Below are 20,161 nucleotides of genomic sequence, written 5' to 3' on the forward strand. Positions count from 1 at the left end.
TTTAGACAGTATACTAGTTATTATAATTAGATCAAATATACTGCAACTCTAAGAGACAAACCATTTTCTTTCTCCTTTTCAAAGAGAATATTGATGAACAGTTTTATTAAAGTGAGTAAAAGTAAACCTGTCTTAAAAAATCCAGGGCCATAATATAAAACTAAAATAAAGTTACCGTTTTAGAGAGTTTTCGTTGAATGGATTTTTTTAATAATGTACACAATAATATATTATCATTTAAAGTATCGTGAGTGTTTTCCATTGTATAAAATATCTCTCAACAGCTATACTCACATATTTAGTCGATGTTAGCCCGACTAGTTTCGCACCCATCTGGGGTCCTTTGTCTAATATATTATCCCAAGTATTTGTACTAAATATTCTGATTAATCTTTGCTAATAGTTGGTGGTGTTTGGTATTGAAACTATGTGTTGAACATTTAAATGAGATACTTAATATCATTAACATTAATCATCAGACATTGGCGCCGATTCTGTTGTCTTTCTCTAAACTAAATTTAGAGCATCTTTTTCCTTTTAATGTTGCTAAAAAGGGACAGAATATTGTGAATTTTACATTTGAAGACTAAATTTTAGTGCATGCTACAAATTTAAACAGTAAGCTCGTGACTGGCAGCTAAAGTCACGAGGTTTGATCGCTCTAAATTAAATTTAAAACTGTCAAACTGTGGCTGTCCTTTTCATATTATTACATTATAAGAAGCGGAATACTTTAAAATTTTGTTATATTCAGAATCAGCGCCATTTTTATATAACTATTAATTACCAGCAATGGAATGTTACCTATCTAGTTTGCAATCCTAAAAGTGAAGTTGGTTCACTATAACAACTTTTAAACTTCTTTTTAACTAATTAAAAGAATTTTTCTAAACTGTATGATTTGACTAATTCTATTGTAAAACAATCTTTAAACTAAATTGACAAGTCTTTATCTAGTGCTATCCTTTTCCACAGGAAGCATTATGAAAGGAAAAGCAGTACATTTAGACCTATCATTTTAATTTAGTTTGTGTGTACGACAAAACAATTATCGATCTTTTTCATACTAATTCTATTAAACCAAAGGGGTATGGGTTTAATAAAAACTGCCATACCCATTCCAGGTTAGCCTGCTTCATAAAATGTATCATTGCTTACCACCAGGTGATATTACAGTCAAGAGCTAACTTGTATCTGAATAAAAATAACCGGCCAAGTGCGAGTCAGGCTCGTGCAATGAGGGTTCCGTACTACAGTCGTATTTTTTCGTCATTTTGCAGGATAATTCAAAAACTATGATACATAAAAATCTGTTTTATAATGCACAGGTGAAGACCTTTCATATGATACCCCACTTGATAGGTATAGTTATCTTACTTCGAAAATTGAAAATACTAATTATTAGTTTATGACCACAAATTAATTTTTTTTGTGTGATGTAACCATAAATTCACGGTTTTCAGATTTTTCCCCTAATGCCAGCTATAAGACCCACCTTCCTGCCAAATTTCATGATTCTAGATCAACAGGAAATCTACAGGGTACCCCTTGTAGGTTTCTTGACAGACCGACAGACAGACAACAAAGTGATAAGGGTTCCGTTTTCCTTTTGAGGTATGGAACCCTAAAAAGTTACCCAACCATTGAATCTAATATTATGTTTCCATCTTTACAGATGCGTGTTTGGAAGTGGGTGCACCTCTCAACAACTGGTCTTCAGGAGTCGCTTGCTGCCCCAACTGCAGGCATGAACTCAGAGTGTCATTGGCCTGTGCGAAGGCGCATACACAGTCTGTGACGCCCGTGACACCCCCGTTCACCCTCCAGCCGACGTACTTGCCTCATTCGCCCTACGCTTCACCAGCATCACCTTTAATACCATCACCTTATAATGATGAACTGAGGAGGTTAGCGGATACGCTCAGAGCATTGAGGCTATCAGGGTGGTACTATGGGAACCTGGATTGGCAGGTTTGTGTACTAATTACTTTCTTAATATTGTAGAGTTAAGTTAATGGAGGCCAAGGATCTATCTAATATCTATACTTCTAACCCAACTGTTGATTTGTCTAAACACCCTTAAGTCTTGTCGACTATAGATCTTATAAGATTCAGTGGCCCTGGACATGGTACTTTTGTTCTTTTGAGGGTTCAAAATAATAAAAATAGATAAACACAATGTTGTATACATTGGCGCTGATTCTCTTGTCGTCTTGAAATTTGGACTATCTGCATCTTTTCTTTTTAATATTGCTAAAAAGGGACAGAACATGAATTTTACATTTAAAGACTCTAAATTTTAGTGCACGCTACAAATTAAAAAAAAACCGGCCGAATTGAGAACCGATTAAAAAATAGGCTTGCGAGTGGCAGCTAAAGTCACGAGATTTGACAGCTCTAAATTAAATTTAAAACTGAAACTGTATCTGTCCTTTCTGTCCTTTTCTAAATGCATTAGTAAGAAGAGGATGCGAATACTCTAAAATTTAGGTGTGCACAGAATCAGTACCATTTTCCTTATATTTATGTCCTCTTTTCAGGGAGCACGAAGTTTACTTAAAGACGCGAGTGTGGGAGCCTTTGTGATACGAGACTCCGGTGACAGAAACTTTATATTCTCACTGTCGGTGCAGACGGAGAAGGGCCCCACGTCTGTCAGATTACACTATGAACAGGGCTTCTTTAGGTGAGGACTTAGTTATCTATGCTTGTTTTTTTTTAAGAATATTAGCCATGGCCCTTGACTAACATTCCCCTTTCCTCTCCAATTAAGCGTGAAGCTTGTGCCAAGAGTAGGAACGACAATAGTGCAACGGGTGGGGTTTGAACTGGCAACCTTTCGAATTTCAGTCCGCAACTTAAACCGTTGAGCTATTGAGGCTAGAACTTCTAACCCAACTGTTGATTTATTACTCCAGTGGTAAAAGCACATTGAATTATTGGTCTCACCACAAAAGCTTAAACAAGGTTTAACTAATATTAAAACATGCGTTTATATGGGCTAATTTTATGTTTTATTATTCTTAAAGTTTTTGTGGGAAGCCAGTATGGTTTTAAAAGGCTGATTTGAGATTTTAACAAAAGTATGGTAATTTTAGGGTTCCCCGTACCTCAAAAGGAAAAAAGTAACTCTTATAGGATCCCTCTGTCCGTCGTGTCTGTCAAGGAAACCTATAGGGTACTTCCCGTTGATCTAGAATTATGAAATTTGTTAGGTAGGTAGGTCTTATAGCACAAGAAAAAACAAAAAAATATATATTTAAAAACAATGTAGAAACCAAAGGGGCATGGGTTTACTGCCATAAGTACCCCTTCCAGGTTAGCCCGCTCCAAATTAGACTGCATCATCACTTACCACCAGGTGAGATTGCAATCAAGGGCTAACTTGTATCTGAATAGAAAAAAAAACAACACTGATAAGTTTTATATTTAGGTACATTAAGTGCACATTATTATCTGTAGTTATAATATCTATAGTTATAGTATAGTTGATGGATACTCGTGTTATCGTATATAGATACGATACGTATATAGATACGCAAGAACATGCTTTTAGTACATAATATAATATGTATTTACGATAATAATACTTCATTAATAAATTAGTTATTTTACTCATTCAGTACTAGTACCAAGAAAGTCTTATTAGTCAACCGTCAGTTCTATGGAATTACAGATTTTGTAGTGATAGTAAATAATAACTAGTAATAATCTAATCAATACCATTGAATTATTTAAAAATGTAAATCAGTAGGTACCTCAGTACCTTTATTATAAATGCGAAAGTGTGTTTATTTGTCGGTTTATTGGTTTGTCCTTCAATCACGTCGCAACGGTACAACGGATTAATGTGATTTTTTGCATGGGTATAGATAAAGACCTGGAGAGTGACATGGGCTACTTTTTATTTCCGCGCGGACAAAGTCGCGGGCATCAGCTAGTTTTCTTATATTTAGCCGTTCATTTCCCGCTAACTGTTTGAATATTCACAAGGCCTTATTATTGGAATCTGAAAGCAGTTTGTTCAAATAGAATTATCGCTTACATTAAAATAATTTGCATACTTAGTAGATAATTTTAAGTTTTAGTTTAAAAAATTTAGGAATATACAAAATACAGTCATCATTATCATCATCATGATCAACCCGTAGCCGGCTCACTACAGAGCACTGGTCTTTTCTCAGAGTGAGAAGGGGTTTGGCCATAGTCTACCACGCTGGCCATGTGCGGATTGGTAGACTTCACACACCTTTGAGAACATTATGGAGAACTCTCAGGCATGCACGTTTCCTCACGATGTTTCCCTTTACCGTTAAAGCAAGTGATATTTAATTACTTAAAACGCACATAACTCCGAAAAGTTAGGTGTGCGTGCCCGGGATCGAACCCCCGACCTCAGATTAGAAGGCGGACGTCCTAACCACTAGGCTATCACAGTTGAATACAGTAGAATACAGTACACGGTAGTAAATAATGTATTACGACCTTTAGAAAGAGATAGCGGTTTTGTAGAGTTGTCTCTGTTGTTGAGACTGACTAAACGTCACATAGGTATGAGTGAATCTTAGGTTTTTTATTTCAATGTTACATCGTTTGTTATCACCTGTTATCTATTGTTCGGTTATATTTCTATTCGTCTATCTTATCAGTAATAATACGAGCAATGATAAACGATCTTGGCGCCTTCCAATTTATTTTCGCTACTACTTTAATTTCTAAGAGTATACACATAGTTTTTTAACTAATTAACCCGAGGCTGCAAACTATCTTTGTGCCGATCAATTTCGGTTAAACGGATGGGTTGTGAAAAGCTAGCAGACAGACCTACTTTCACATTTATAATAATAGTATGGATTTAGCAAACAAGAAAACCATTATTTGCGTATTTCCCAATAAACGCTTTTGCAAAATCTAAATATATAAAAGGAAAAGGTGACTGACTGATATATCAACGCACAGATCAAACTACTGGACGGATCGGGCTGAAATTTGGCTTTCATATAGCTATTATGACGTAGGCATCCGCTAAGAAAGGATTTTTGAAAATTCAACCCCTAAGGGGGTGAAATAGGGGTTTGAAACGTCCATGCGGACGAAGTCACGAGCATAAGTTAGTTATTAAATATAGCAAAGCATTAGTCACTGAAATCCCTTGGAAGTAAACAAAAATACTGCTGGGTAGGGCTCCCGAGAATTGATTGTTTATAAAATAAAGTTACGTATTATATTGAGTAATGCGATGTACTTTATTTATTATTCAAAATGAAAAGGAATGGAGGTGTGTCACTGTTCTTCCTGGTACTACTGTTTTTCTGCTCTGCTATTATTATGTGTACCTAGTATTTTACTCGGTGTAGTAAAACCACACGAGTAGATATTATAGACCAGTGGGGAAGCTTCACACTAGCTCACGCACACCACGACGTGCCACGGACGCTCCGTGCGCCCAGTTTGGCGGCAAACGGAGCGGCCGTGACACGTCGTGGTGTGCGTGAGCTGCGCTAAAGTGAGTGAACCTACAGCCAGCCGCTAGTATGAAGCTTCCCCTCTGGTCTATATATCTACTCGTGTGGTAAAACCACACAGTTTCAAGTTACTCAAAGTCAAAGTCAAAGTCAAATGATTTATTCAAAATAGGTAATAAATTACTCTTATTGATTGTCTGGTATAGTGTTAGATTTGTAAGATAATATAGTGGTGATAATTATAACGCAAACTTAAAACTAAAGCTACGAGGGTTCCAAACGCGCCCAGGTCTGAGAAGAGCCCACAACAAACTCAGCCGGGTATTCTTTTTATTATCTTTTTATTATTACTGTACTGACTAGCTTATTCCCGCGACTTCTTTTTAGGAATCATGCTCGGTTGTATGTTCCAAGGCGTATCTATAGAGCGTGCTTTAAGTCACTGTTAAAACGAGACAGATTTATGCCAGCTATATAACACTGTCTCCTTTTTAACCGTGTCTTAAGTCTTGGATCTCAGCCTAAGATTTAATAAATTGAATAATAAATTTTATAGACAAAAATGTAACAATTGGGTATTTGACTCGTAATTTTTTTATTACTTTATTATAAACTAGGATAAAAATAATGACGTAAACTGAAAAACTAATTAAATCGATCAAATAATAAAAAAGTCATGAGCATTTAAATATTTCTGATTAGACAGAGATAGCAATATAGAATTATGACGTCATTTTGACAAACGCCATAGTAGCTTCGTGCGGTTTCATACAAATTTTCGTCTTGCGAGAAAGGGATGGAAGACCCCCCCACTCCAAAATGAAAATGCCTGTAACTTTGTAAATCTTTGTTGAATTTTAATATTTTTTTCAGCGTACGTCATTATTTTCATCCTAGTTTATAATAAAGTATTAATATTTATCAAATTCAAGAGTAGTAAAATATCCAATTCTTTTTCTATCTTTACAGGTTAGACTGTGACCGTCCCCTCGCAAGGTATATGCCGCGATTCCGATGCGTCGTAGAGTTGGTACAACATTACACCCGGGTGGGTGAGCGCGGCCCGGCCGGCACTGTGTGGGTCGACCGAGAGGGCTGCCCACACTCCCCCGTGCTCCTCAAGATCCCACTAAGAAAATCTCCGCCTAGCCTACTCCATACAGCGAGACTAGCAGTTCATAAAGCCTTGGATTCGAACCCTCTAACGCCCAAACTGTGGTGCGCTCCAAAACACAGGTTACTGCCTTTACCCTCAACGCTTATAGACTATCTCGGGGAATATCCGTACTCGATCTAACATAAGGATCTGTATTTTAGTTGCTAATGTAGCCCAATTGTGTCTTAGAACCCATCGCGTTTTAGTGAGGCAGAATCAGAGCAGCGTTCTTGTAATATTTGCAGAGACCAGAGTGAAAACTGATCTCAATCTTCGACCATCCATACAAATAACTAGACAACTGCAATTTACTCAAAATTTGACTCTGAATCATCGAAATCCAATATTTTCTTTCAAAATTAATTTGAAAATCTTATTTTAAACTTTTATGGTTTTTTGCATTTCACTAAGGCGAGTGACTCATACTTGTGTTTAAGTCGTATCTGTATAAGTAAGGTACACTGAATGTGTGCTTTTGCGAGCGCTTGCTTGCGACTGATTGGTCCGAAATGCACGCACACTTACGCAATGCGTAAACGACGTAACCACAAGTAAAGTTCAGTCGTCTTCGTGAATCCTAGAAACTGTTATTGGTTTATTTTAGTACGGTTCTTGCAATTCACGAAGGCGAGTGGACTTTACTTGTGGTTACGTCGGATAAGCGGGCATTGCGTAAGTGTGCGTGCATGTCGAATCAATTAGTCGCGAGCAAGCGCTCAGAAACGTACACATTCAGTGTACTAACCTTATACCGATACGACTTGAACACAACCATGAGCGACTCGCCTTCGTGAATTGCAAAAACTGTACTTCCCAATTGACACTGACCATGTTAGAAAACTCCAGTTGACATTATTTATTTTGACAGTGCTGTTCTGTCAATTTTTCTGCCTCACTGTCTCCATGAATATAGGCGTAAAGACGCATAGTGAAGATATTAGGGTATTAGATGAAATATTAAGCCTTCTATGTAACCAATGTATGAACTAAGAATGCATCCGCAAATACAAAAATTTTAAGGCTGGGCATGGTAGGTATCTATGCACATTAGGGTGGGTTCACACATTTTCGCACCGCTATATTCCACGAATACTGGTCTAAAGTAATGTTTGGTCGCAACTAGCACGCACATACCATTCGTCAAGCATACCCGAATGTGTGGAGGCACCCTTACGTGTATGTGTACAAATAAATAATGTACTTTATATATTATTTAATGCTAAAAAACTAGTACCGGATGCTAGGTTTAATATGTATAAAGGGCAGGCTCCTTTATAATAAGTTACTAACAATCATTTACTTTGTAATATAATAGTTAAATTATAACCTATGTATTATTTATAAGTATTGAATATGGGACTCAACTATATGGTATTTAGTAAAATGTTTTTCGTTTGGTTTAGTGTAACTGCACTGTCTGTATATAGAGAAGGGGGATGTATTAGAAAGCTAATGCAAGACTGAATTCCTTAAAGCATATAATGTAAACGTCAGGATCACATAAAAATATTCATATTAATTACATATTATTATTATATAAAGAGAATACAGTCATGGCTTCATTCAAATAAAATGTTGCCCCTTAACTTAAAGGTGTATTCAGATTAATATGTAACATGCTATAAAACGTAAAGAATGTTATATAACTTGTGTACTCTTCTAAAACAGCAATGAAACATATTAGTCTGGATACACTTGTTACTTTTGAATAGCTGGTCCATATAAAATGGTTCAGTTATAATTCAGTTGTAACATGTGTTATATAACATGTTACTCTGTGTAGGATGAAAGATCACACTTGCATATTAATGGTTCAGTTTTCACTTACTCCAAGAGTAGGTAAATCCGGGGCGTCATATTTTATTTATGAGAGAAATAATCGTGTTTATTTTATTATAATTAAACAGGGCCTCTTTTCACTATAATAATATACAAATTGTATCTTACTCCTAACTGCATGTAGTGATGTCAAACTTGACGCAGAGGTATCCAAAGTGACTTAACAAAGTGCATAGAAGTATTACGAATTTCACGTCAGTGAATCAGGGTCTTGCTGTTTCATAGATGCCTAATCTTGTCCATTATTAATTTAAGAAAATCATCACACTATTTTTTGTATATATAGTTATATTTTATTTATTTCTCAATTAATTTAGATAAATAGGCTTAACTTACTTACACAATATTATATTTTTATTTTGTTCCTATCTAAAGAGTTATTACTACAATAGAACACGAATCTTATTAATAAATATCAGTTTTGAATAGTAACTTATTAAAACAATTAACCTTAATTAGTTTTTAGATAGATCGTTATAAAATATTTGACCTGATAATTAGGTTTTCTTCAATAGTTCTAAATCTCTTTTCAAAATTCTTAATCAAAACATACTTATAAGTATTCAATCGCATTTGGTAATTAAAGCTCTATTTAACATGAAACTAAATTATTAAGAAACAAGTGTTTTTCTACCATAGTCGTACTGTGAAAAAAAACCTGTGAAAAAAAGATGGTGCTAATTTGGTTGTACACAAATTATTATTTTATATACAGCAACAATAGTGACTTGGCTTTTAAAACACGGGTTCAATGGAGTAAATTCTTTATTTATCAGTCATGTTTATTTATATAATATATTTATATATATCATGTTTATTTTTACATGTAAATTCTTTCATAATAAATAATGCTTGCTGACGGAATTTTTTAAAGATTTGTGTGCGACCGAATTGGTAGGAGAACGCTTTTCGTATATAGTGGATAAAATATCATATTGTATTTGGGCTGTAGAATCAAAATATGGATGTAATGTCAAAATGTGCCATCAATATTATGGGGCTATACACGTTGCAGTTTACCGTCCAATTTACTTGAACCAGATTCCAGCCTCAATTCAGATTGGAAGGTAGATTAGGTGTGTATGATGACCCTTAACAACACAGTATACTGTTTATAGGTGCGTCCATGTTATATAACATTATTGTTGTAATACCAGGTGTTATATAGTCTGGACGCACCATAATAAAACGGAAGTATTTTTGAGGCTGAGTATATAAGTAGTTCGTTTTCGTTTATACCTATTTATTTCTAATTGTAATTTAGTGTAGCGAAAAATCTTAATTTAGCAAATTGTATACCATTCAATGGTTGTCTAGTGTAGTCTAGGGGTTTGGCTAGTGATTTTCACTAATATAGAATTAATAATTTACCTTCAATAATCTCAATTAGAATTATTTTAAGCTTCACAATAGTTTTTGTTCGAGAAAAATACTTAAAACTTGACCAATCATTTGACCAAGTTTAGCCAGATTTTAAAAGATCAGCCTCAAATGTATGCGTTTGTTTTATTTCTTTATAGAACTTACCTTAATAAAAATGTTAAGCCATCAAACTTATGGAGTTAAACACTAATAACTAGTGACATAATAGAGAGAGTTTGTTTGTAGACTAAATGTATGAAAAGAACTGCAAGTAATTTATATATAAAAAAATATACAATTTCGGTCTAATTTGTTGTTTTATTGGTTTCATTAACCCGGCGGGAGGCGCGCCACTATTTAGGACACAAACGGTCGCTACCGGGTAAAAAATACCACAGTATACCCACACAATTATTATAGTTTAGGTGAATTATTTTTTAAATACTAATGGAAATACGGTAATTATGTATATACATTGAAATGAAAATGCGATAAATTTTTGATTATGTATTTATTTGGTCTCTTATAGTACCTACATATGAACTTGAACGACTAAAAACAGGCAATTTTTTCATAGATCTATGAACTTTGTACCAAAAATATTTTTTTAGTCTAAAATATTATTAAAATGGGTTCAGTTATAAAAGTACACACTATAATCTCACTTGCAAAATAAAAAGAATCAATATTTCTTGCTAACTTCTTCTATAAATGACTCATTGAATCAAACATAAAATTTGGCACTTATCTACTAGAGACTTCTGAAACTTTATATTCTTCTATATTGTATCTTTTACTTTTTCTTGATTTTTTGAATAATATAGGTACAGTATGGTTACTATACGTCATTTTAGAACATAACATACACTCAGTTATGGTTTTTCTATATTTTTTTCCATGAGCATAGTTGTCTCCACTAAGTCGATGGTTTTACAATCACGATTTCTGAAATATCTGACCCTGAGACTCATAATATATGTGTTAGTTACTACTAAAGATTATAAAGATACTATTTATCAAGAAATAAAAGTTTCTGCCCACCTGAAACAGTACTAGAATCCTTGCATTCTCGAACTGACCCTGGTAAATGTATAATTATGCGCCGCCTTTTTGGTGGTTTCTCGATTTGCCATTGGGTCAGATTTTTCCTACCAATGTATCTTCTAAGCCTAAAGTTTGATAGTGGCATATCACCTTTTATATCCTTTTTTTCTGACTGGGATATCCTGTGAATCAGTGTCTATTGGAAGTAACAGATCTTCATCCTGTTTGGAGTCACTTTCGTGTTGACTATACTGCTCAAATGGTCTGTTTCTGATTCTTTCTGTTAGTCGCTATCCTCATTTTCAAGAATCTTTTCGATCTAAAGTTTATTTGAATATGTAAAATCCCTTTAAGATCCATTAAAATAATTTGAAAGAAGAAAAAGTTATAATTTTTTTATCACACAAACAGTCGCTACTGGGTAAAAAATACCCATACGCACTTTATGCATCCATAGCGTCCAAGTGCAAAGCCCAAATTGAAGTGCACGTGGAGAATGTGGTCCTTATTATTCACCTGGAAGCATATTAATCTATGCCTAACAATGTTCGTAAGTAAATGAGAAAAAAGTTATGACGTAATTTTATATGTCTGTGGTATTTTTTACCCGGTAGCGCCTCCCGCCGGGTTAAATCCTAACAAGATACCATACCATAGATTTACCAACAGGGGCAACAGGGTGGCATGGCATCTAGGCATAGCTCAGAGGCAAAGCCATTTTTCGATTGCTTAATGCTAATACTATCTTGTTTATATAATACCCTATTCCAGCACCTTGGGACGCCAGCGTCTATCGGTTTTAAAAAGTGCACCTTTGGTAAAGTTGCACATTGCTAATTCTTAAAGATATAGTTAACGTTATAGTTCTAGTATTATTATTGTTTTAATTTAAATTTCATGGCAACCTGAACCATCATTATACCAAAAAAAGTTATTTTCCTTAGACCTTAGGTCTTATTTTTGTGGGACAGATTTGAACAATGATTTAATATAGGTACCTATGCTCACAATGTTGGCCGTGACGACTGTAGTAACTCATCTTTTATTTATGGTAACAGTGTACTCTGTGGCGTCCTCGTAGCGTCTGTGACATAGATAATAAATACATTACAGGTTATAGATTAGTGAGGAATCAATGCACTCTGTGGTGAGGATATTGATCAATGTAAAAAGTAGGTAGGTACTCTGTGATATTGATTTTTTGTGGATTTTTAATTTAATTGTGATGCGTTTGTGATGTGATGATTATATTTTTATCTTAAAAATTGAATTAAAAGAAATGTAAGTAATGTGTGAAATAAAATAATACAGCCCAAGTCATGTCAGCAAATGGTAACGGCGGTAATTATGCACCCCTTAAGCAAATACTATCAGATTCTGAATCCGAGGATGATCACAAGTTAGAAAATGCTCTTCACATCAAGGGTTCGGACAGTTGTAACAATTTGGATTATAATAGCGGGCTGCAGTCGCCGAAGAATTATAGCATGAGTGACATGGATGACTTCAACAACGAGAAAACTGTAGAAAGCACGATGGACAACGTAAGTTTTTTACAGTCCGATGTGTCGACAAAGATGTCTTTTCCGCGACGTTGCGCCTTCATAGCGTCAATATTTGTGTGCGTATTTACTGTAATCATGTTTCTCTGGGGCATTCCTTGCTCGGAAGTCGGGTGTGCCGCCAACAACGATTGGCAAGACAAAACGACTAACTGGGAGGTCCCTTACAATGAAATCGAACTATCTGGAGCTGTTCAAATCGTTGACGGCGCGATACCCGATACAAAGAATCTTATATTCATATATCGCGGAAATCACATGAAGGAGGACAAAAATAGCAATGATAATGTAAATGGAGTGCTCCTGATTGTGGGAAATACTGGTAAAGTCGGGTGGTATACGAGAGAGACTAGGATTCCAACAGAAATAAATTGTCACCTCATTGATGTGAATAGAGATAAGCAGAAAGATTGCATAGTATCAGGTTCAGAAGGCTTGTTAGCTGCTCTGAATCCATTATCTGGTACATATTATTGGTACATTCATAAACAAGGGAAGATATTCAGTAACATTGCTGCCATAGACTTTCCCATAATAATGAAAGATATGGATAAAGATAAAGTTAACGACCTCCTCACTGTGGCGACTGTGTACCCGAATACTAATCACAACTCATTGCTTATTATATCGGGAGCCACAGGGAACATCATCGGTGACCCTATGACGTTAGACTGCAGCTCGGTCAAACTGTTAACAACAGAATCTGACGACATACCATACATTTGTAAGAATGGCACTTCGGAGGCGGTGCGGCAGATATCTAAAAATGATCTCTATAGGATGCTGTTGAAGTTAGATCCATCTGTGAACCACTCCGCTCCCGTGTCCACAGTATCAAAGAGAATGAATTTGAGTTTGAAGAAGAATATTGGTAACACAAGGGAAATATTCACAAATGGTCCAGGAAAACTTATCGTGGAGAACTTTGGAGAGTGTCCAAACTCATGCAGAGTTAATTTGAAACTGTTACTCGAGAGAAATGGCACAACTAACGTCAGTTGGGAGTATACAGCAGACTATGTATATGCTATGCGCCCTAGCTCATTTTCCTTTGCCAATTCTATTCGGGGTTTCGTTCTAAAATTATGACAGTGGAACAGTGCACACCTGGCCAAGGGTGCACTGAAAATTGACGAAGTGAAATACAATATACAGAACCAGAGCCCGAAGAATATGTATGACATCTTTTACTATCAACCGACGATAAATATTGCTTCTATTTCATCCTTCATCAAATATCCGAATTTCACTGCCCATGATATATCTGAGAGGATTGTTCTAGTGTCATTTGATAACATACAAACATATGTCCATGTTAATGTAAGTCAAACAGATATCGTTCAGATATGTGTGAGAGGTACGGACGAGTCATTAGCACCTTTACCAACATGTCAGCCGGATTTGAACTATCAAGAACGGTCTTTGATGATTGCCGACTTGGATGGAGACCAGTCTCACGAACTTATATCCTATTATAGCACGTTTCTTCCACCGGAACCTGTTACACCAAAGAAGTCAAATCCTTACGACAATTGGCATTTGACTTCAATTGTGAGAGTTATTAGACTTGAATCGGAATTGCCAAAGTTATTTATCACTGATAATTAATGTATACAATTTTTATTCATTATCTTCATAAATGTTAATTTAAGCCAAAATGTTGCTAAACTTGCTGTATGTAGCTTATCGTTTATCAGTATAGTGGTCCCTGTTTAGCTATAGAAATGTCTGGCTACTTATTTTTTACTGGGTGTTCGCACTGACGAAAAATTTACAGTACGCGGCCGAAAGTAATGTACATCAACCTATAGGAGATGGCAGATTTGTAGAGCGTTGTCTCTGACATTGAGACCGACTAAACGTCATATAGGTACGAGTGACAATGGCAACGCTCTACAAAGCCAAAATTTCATTCTAAATACTGATGTACATTACTTTGTGCCGCATACTGTACTTAAAAACATGTTGAAAACTCGTGATTTCTATTAATGTATAGTATCTGTTTGCACTGTCAATTATAATTATGTAGTTGAAGAGGAACTTTTTTGACATTTCATCTTAAAAACCGTCAAAGAAATTATCCCATACTCTGCAGTGCAAACAAATTCAAGGGAGTCTGATGGTTTTCTTGATAACAACTTTTCAGTAAATATACAAATTAAGTCTGTATGTTGGAAGTACATAAAGTTGAGTTTAGTTTAGTTATCGAAAGACTCCACTCCAACTGTTTTTGCTGACCCTTTTATAACATGCAAGATTTATCCATGCATGCTATTGACAACCTCAGTTCCACACTCTTCAACTTTATTGGTACCTACTATAGCTACATTAATCATGTCTAGTCATCAAATATATTATGTGTATACAAAACATTAAAATGCACAATAAGTGTACATAAGCTATTTTGTACCCATATCCCCTCAATATCATTAATGTTAAGTGTGTAATGTTAACTATATTCTATTGACTATTTAATCAATGTACGTAAAACATTTTTAAAACCTTATAACTTGTCTGTTAAATAATGTTAGTATTAGATTGTTTCATCTATGTGTTCAATGTTGATATCATAAATATAAATAATCTAAGATAAGTATATGTATATATTTAATTATCAAAAATTGAATCTCGAAAAGTAGTTCATCATTGTTGTAACATGTATACCATGTTACAATAATGTACATGTATGTTATATGTGTATACCTTGGGTGTTACGGATATTCGCATCCGCATCAATTAATACGGAGCTTTTACGGATGCGGATTCATATTTGCAACAAAGTAACGACCTGCAAAGAAAGTGGGCGGGGCCAGATAGCTAGTTGATATCTTCGTTCGCTGACCAATCAAAAAGTGTACAATGGTACCCAACAGGTGTTACAGATATTCGCATCCGCATCCGCAAATGCGGAACATTCGCATAATTCAGACATCCGCATCCGCAGATGTCAAAATATTGGCATCTGCAACAACCTTGGTATATACTGAATACAGTAAAGGTGCAAGCATATTACCCTATGTGTACTGTGACTCGTGAAACGAACCGACTCAAGAGATCAGTCTGTAACTTATTTGTGAATCTATAATTAACTTACAGAGACATTCTTCAGTCCAATGTGATTTGCTGATGTTCGAAGCAATTCTGATTGGCTGATCGTTGCGGTAGATTACGTTGCACAGTAATGTGTCCACACCTTAAGCAAGTGTTTATTTAACTGTTATTAATTTTTTATTATACAAGTCGATTGTTCTGTTAAAAAAATATTTACAAATTTAATGAGATTATAAATTATAATATTTATTTAAATGTAGGCATCTCTATTTTTTAAAATTGAATGTATTATTACTTTATTTATTAGCAAATAAAATATATATTGCTTAGGCTTTTAAGTTTAGATGTGCCTTAAGAAGGGCTGAGTGTTTTTTTTTGAACATTTTAATTCAAATGTATTCTACATTGTATCCATTTATAACTTTAATGGGAAAATAAAACTATAATGGAAAAAATAATCTTCTTTATTGCTTACAACTCTATTTAATCTTAAAAAATTTGCTTAGCGCGCTTTCACTCGTCCATAAAGTATTAGTTTCTATAAAAGAGTTCACATAATAGAAATAACATTTTATCTAAAAATATTTCTAAATCAGCTGCTAAAACAAAAACATTCTGCAAATAACATTAAAATAACATTAAGGGACCTTTAAAACCTTTTGCACATGTTCTTAATGCTCAAATGCTGTACTATTAGACAATCATATCCATACACCTGCCAAAAAAACATTATAAAATTTAACTATAATGTATTTTGAAAAAGGACTCGCCAGATTCACTTTGCATGTTAATTGTCCTGTCAAAAGTACGATTTAGTACCACAGTTAGTACGGTACAGTGCGACAAGGCTCTTTTGGCGCGTGGCCAAAATCGGAACTACCGCCGCCATCTTGCGGAGTGTCACGCCTTATTTGCGGTGTTGCGAAGTAAAAAATCAGAAATTCTTTGTTTTTTTTAAAAATAAATATTAACTATAGCCATTCCATATAATGTATGTTCATCACGATATATCCTTATAAAAGATATAACATAAATGTGTCTGCATGTCTGCATCTTATAGCACTAGGTAAATATAGTATTTGAGCAGGAAAACATGATAACTAAGTTGCAAGTCCATGGCCTATAAATGGTTTATATTATTCTTTCTCAATTTGGAAACAGGGAGACAGCTTTCCCAAACTCTCATTTAGTTAAAATTAGATAAAACTCATTCGATTTTCGACGTTGACATTTTCAATATATTCCGTAAAATTGAGATTTTATTTGCTGGCAACCCGTGTTCTACCTAAGTTGTTTTGGTTACATGTGCCAAACGAGCCTTGTCGTACTGTAAACCCAAAGTAAACCGTACTTTGGACATAACAGTTGACATATAGAGCAAAATTGGCGAGCCCTTTCTCAGGCACTATAAATCAGTTTATAGTAACTCTTCTAACTGCCCATAAGCAAGTATGGGCCGTGGGCCTGAGTAAAAAACACGCAACAAAGTATTCATTAAAGTAATATCTACACTACATCTATAGACTATACTTAAAAAAATAAAAGCGTTTCGTACTCTTTTTTCATTAAAAAATTCAACGAGTTTTTAACATGCCTAAAGTCTCATAGATCGTCGAATCGAAATGCGAACGATTTAAGTCATACATACTAGCATTCAAAGCGCACGGTTACGCGCGTATTCGCGCGCGTTCGTGCGATCTTACTAAGTACAGTGATGGACATCAGTTGACTCTCGTAGTTGAAGCTCTTATAAAATGGTTGACATTGATCTTCCTATGGATGCTACTCATATCGGAAGTTGAAGACGAAAAAGACAGCGATATTTTGGAAATCCGACACAGGTCAGTTTCTAATTTTTCTCTTTAAACGTACTGTTATAAATTTATAATTATTAACTATTTAAGTAATCTGTAAAACAAAATTGTAATCATATTTGGCCTTATTTTCAGTCTGTTATTATGTAAAATTATATTGTATGTATCGCTGTTGATTGCAAATAAACGAATAAAATAAAATAAAAATAAAATAATTCCGACTGACGACGACGAGTGACTTCGCGTTGGTTCCCGTAATGGGCGCTTGGGTGTGCGCGAACGCGCGCGCACCAGTAGGCGTTGGTCTTGCTCAGACGCACGAATTCCGTCAAATACGCGAGGATTCGCGCGTCTTTTTTTTAATCTCAGAAGGAATATGTGCATTACGTTGTGGAACCAAGTTTCATGCGAAATACCGATCCGAACCGTCCCATGTTTTTCGATTCGCCGACTAAGTGGACTTTAGGCGTAACACTTAAAATACGTTAAAAATCCTAAAAAACAAAATTAATAATCTCTTCGAATAAATTTAAATTTGCACATTAAGAACAGCGTCATTTTAAAACAATAATGGCCAAGTAAATAAATTATAATCAATAATATAAGGACCAGGTTTCACGACCGCCAATAAACTTTATATGACGAATAAAAGCATTTTGGCAATTTCTGACTTCTGTATTGGTAATCTGCAAAAATGTCAAATTTATTAATTATTAATAATTTATTAGTTATATTTTAGGTCGCGTACCTGTCTACTCTATTATTATTACTAAACTTAAGTTGAGCATAGTTTATTTACTTAGATAATTTTTCGGAAACTGAGATCGAATATCATAATAATCTACTTACTTTTTTCGTGTGGCAATAAATAATTTATCTATCCATCTACTTATAAATCGGAGCACCTTTTAATAAATTAATGGCACCGATTCTAAGCACAACCTAATTTTAGAGTATTCGCACCCTCTTCTTACTATTGTAATATGAAAAGGACAGAAGCAGTTTGACATTTCTAAATTTAATTTTTAGATGAACCCGTGATTTTGGCACGCACTCGCGAACCTACTGTTTAAATTTGTATTGTGCACTAAAATTTAGAGTCTTTAAATGTGAAAGTCATGTTCCGTTCCTTTTTTAGCATTAGTAAAAAGAAAAGGATGCAGATACTCTAAATTTAGTTTAGAGAGAGACTAGAGAATCGGAACCATTGTTTGTGGTGTTCTTTATTTTATGGATCATGTTTGATCAAAATATCTAATGGGTAACATCTAGTATCGTTCGCGCACAATAAGTTTTCTAATCATACGTCCGCGTAACAAAAACATATATCAGTCATCTTGAGTTTTTTATTTTTATTCAGATACAAGTTAGCCCTTGACTGCAATCTCACCTGGTGGTAATTGATGATGTAGTCTAAGATGGAAGCGGGCTAAACTGGAAGGAGGTATTAAATATTAATGGCTGCAGAAGTCGTATAAAGGGATACCGTACGGACGCAGGTATAGTATGCGACAGGTCGAGATTGCAATCGGGGTATGAGGCGGGGGACGCCCCGCACGTCACCCGCGCTATCCCGCACTGTCGCGTACTACATCTGGTCTTTATAACCGGTTACAGTTCTTGCAATTCACAAAGGCGAGTGGACTTTACCTGTGTTGGTTGTGTAAGTGTGCGTGCATGTCGGACCAATCAGTCGCGAGCAAGCGCTCGCAAACGCACACATTCAGTGTACGTTACTAATACCGATACGACTTAAACACAAGCATGAGCTACTCGCCTTCGTGAATTGCAAGAACTGTACTGACTATCAACAAATCCGTGTTTTTACTGTTATACACAACACCAGAGCATCAGGTTCCAGTTCCATAAGGCCTGTAAGTGCGAGCGAAAGGTTTGATAAAAATGATTTATGACCCAGTTCGCACGTTTGTAATGGATCAACTATAAAACTGAGGTCTACTCACAATGGGATGCGCATTTGTATATAGGAACAGTCTTATTTTGGAACATAGTACGCGACAGGTCGAGATGGCAATCGGGGTGGGGGCGTCCCCCGCCTCATACCTCAAATGGGTATTTGACTCCAATTTTTTAATTACTTTATTATAAACTAGGATAAAAATAATGACGTAAACTGAAACACTAATTAAATCGATCAAATAACAAAAAGTTATAAGCATTTAAATATTTCTGATTAGACAGAGATAGCGATATAGCCTTTTGACGTCACACCTTAATAATGCCATAGTAGGTAGCTTCGTGCGGTTTCATACAAATTTTGGTTTTGCGAGAAAGGGATAGAAGACCCTCCCAATCCAAAATTAAAATGCCTGTTACTTTGCAAATCTTTGTTGGATTATGATATTTTTTTCAGCGTACCTACGTCATTATTTTTATCCTAGTTTATAATAAAGTAATAATATTTATCAAATTCAAAAGTAGGAAAACACCCAATTGCTATATCGAGCTGTCGCGAAGTAAATAAAGCCTTAATAACCCTAGGGTATGATCCTTCTGTGAGTAATGTGGGTGTCGTCTATGATCTCATATGGCTCCAAGTCAATGTACTCCTTGGCGGCCAGCTCTTCCACGATATTGAACCCGTCGGCGTCGAACAACTCTATCTTAATCTCGTCTAAGCCCCTCTCTCTGGTGACAAAAATTAGTACCCTTATTATAAAAAAAAATAATGCGAAAGTGTGTTTGTTTGTTGGTTTGTCCTTCAATCACGTCGCGTTCAAACGGATGGACGTGATTTTTTGCATGAGTATAGATAAAGACCTGGAGAGTGACATAGGCTACTTTTTATAACGGAAAATCAAAGAGTTCCCACGGGATCTTTAAAAAATCTAAAATTAATATGATTAC

General features: G+C 35.2%; 3 protein-coding genes across 5 annotated transcripts in view; 2 read left to right on the forward strand and 1 right to left on the reverse strand.

Annotated features, from left to right (window-relative positions):
* The window catches only part of LOC117987528 (suppressor of cytokine signaling 2-like), a 56,208-nt gene extending 46,077 nt beyond the window's left edge, over positions 1-10,131 (forward strand). For all 3 annotated transcript variants that reach the window (XM_034974554.2, XM_069502707.1, XM_034974553.2), the window contains exons 2-4: positions 1,676-1,971; positions 2,541-2,686; positions 6,435-10,131. In XM_034974554.2, the coding sequence (XP_034830445.1) occupies positions 1,676-1,971; positions 2,541-2,686; positions 6,435-6,762 (770 nt within the window). In that variant the 3' untranslated portion in view covers positions 6,763-10,131. The remainder of the gene's footprint in view (positions 1-1,675; positions 1,972-2,540; positions 2,687-6,434) is intronic.
* Positions 10,132-12,044: 1,913 nt separating this feature from the next.
* LOC117987525 (protein FAM234A-like) lies at positions 12,045-13,663 on the forward strand. Its single transcript, XM_034974549.2, has one exon. It carries the CDS (start codon positions 12,186-12,188, stop codon positions 13,515-13,517), a length of 1,332 nt encoding a protein of 443 aa, XP_034830440.1. The 5' UTR covers positions 12,045-12,185; the 3' UTR covers positions 13,518-13,663.
* Positions 13,664-15,927: 2,264 nt separating this feature from the next.
* Positions 15,928-20,161, reverse strand: part of LOC117987841 (uncharacterized) — a 30,598-nt gene continuing 26,364 nt past the window's right edge. Inside the window, exon 17 of the mRNA XM_069502675.1 lies at positions 15,928-19,942. Coding sequence (XP_069358776.1) covers positions 19,792-19,942 — 151 coding nt within the window. The 3' untranslated portion in view covers positions 15,928-19,791. The remainder of the gene's footprint in view (positions 19,943-20,161) is intronic.

The sequence above is a fragment of the Maniola hyperantus genome, chromosome 13 (assembly GCF_902806685.2).
Source record: "Maniola hyperantus chromosome 13, iAphHyp1.2, whole genome shotgun sequence".
NCBI classification, from domain to species: Eukaryota; Metazoa; Arthropoda; class Insecta; order Lepidoptera; family Nymphalidae; genus Maniola; species Maniola hyperantus.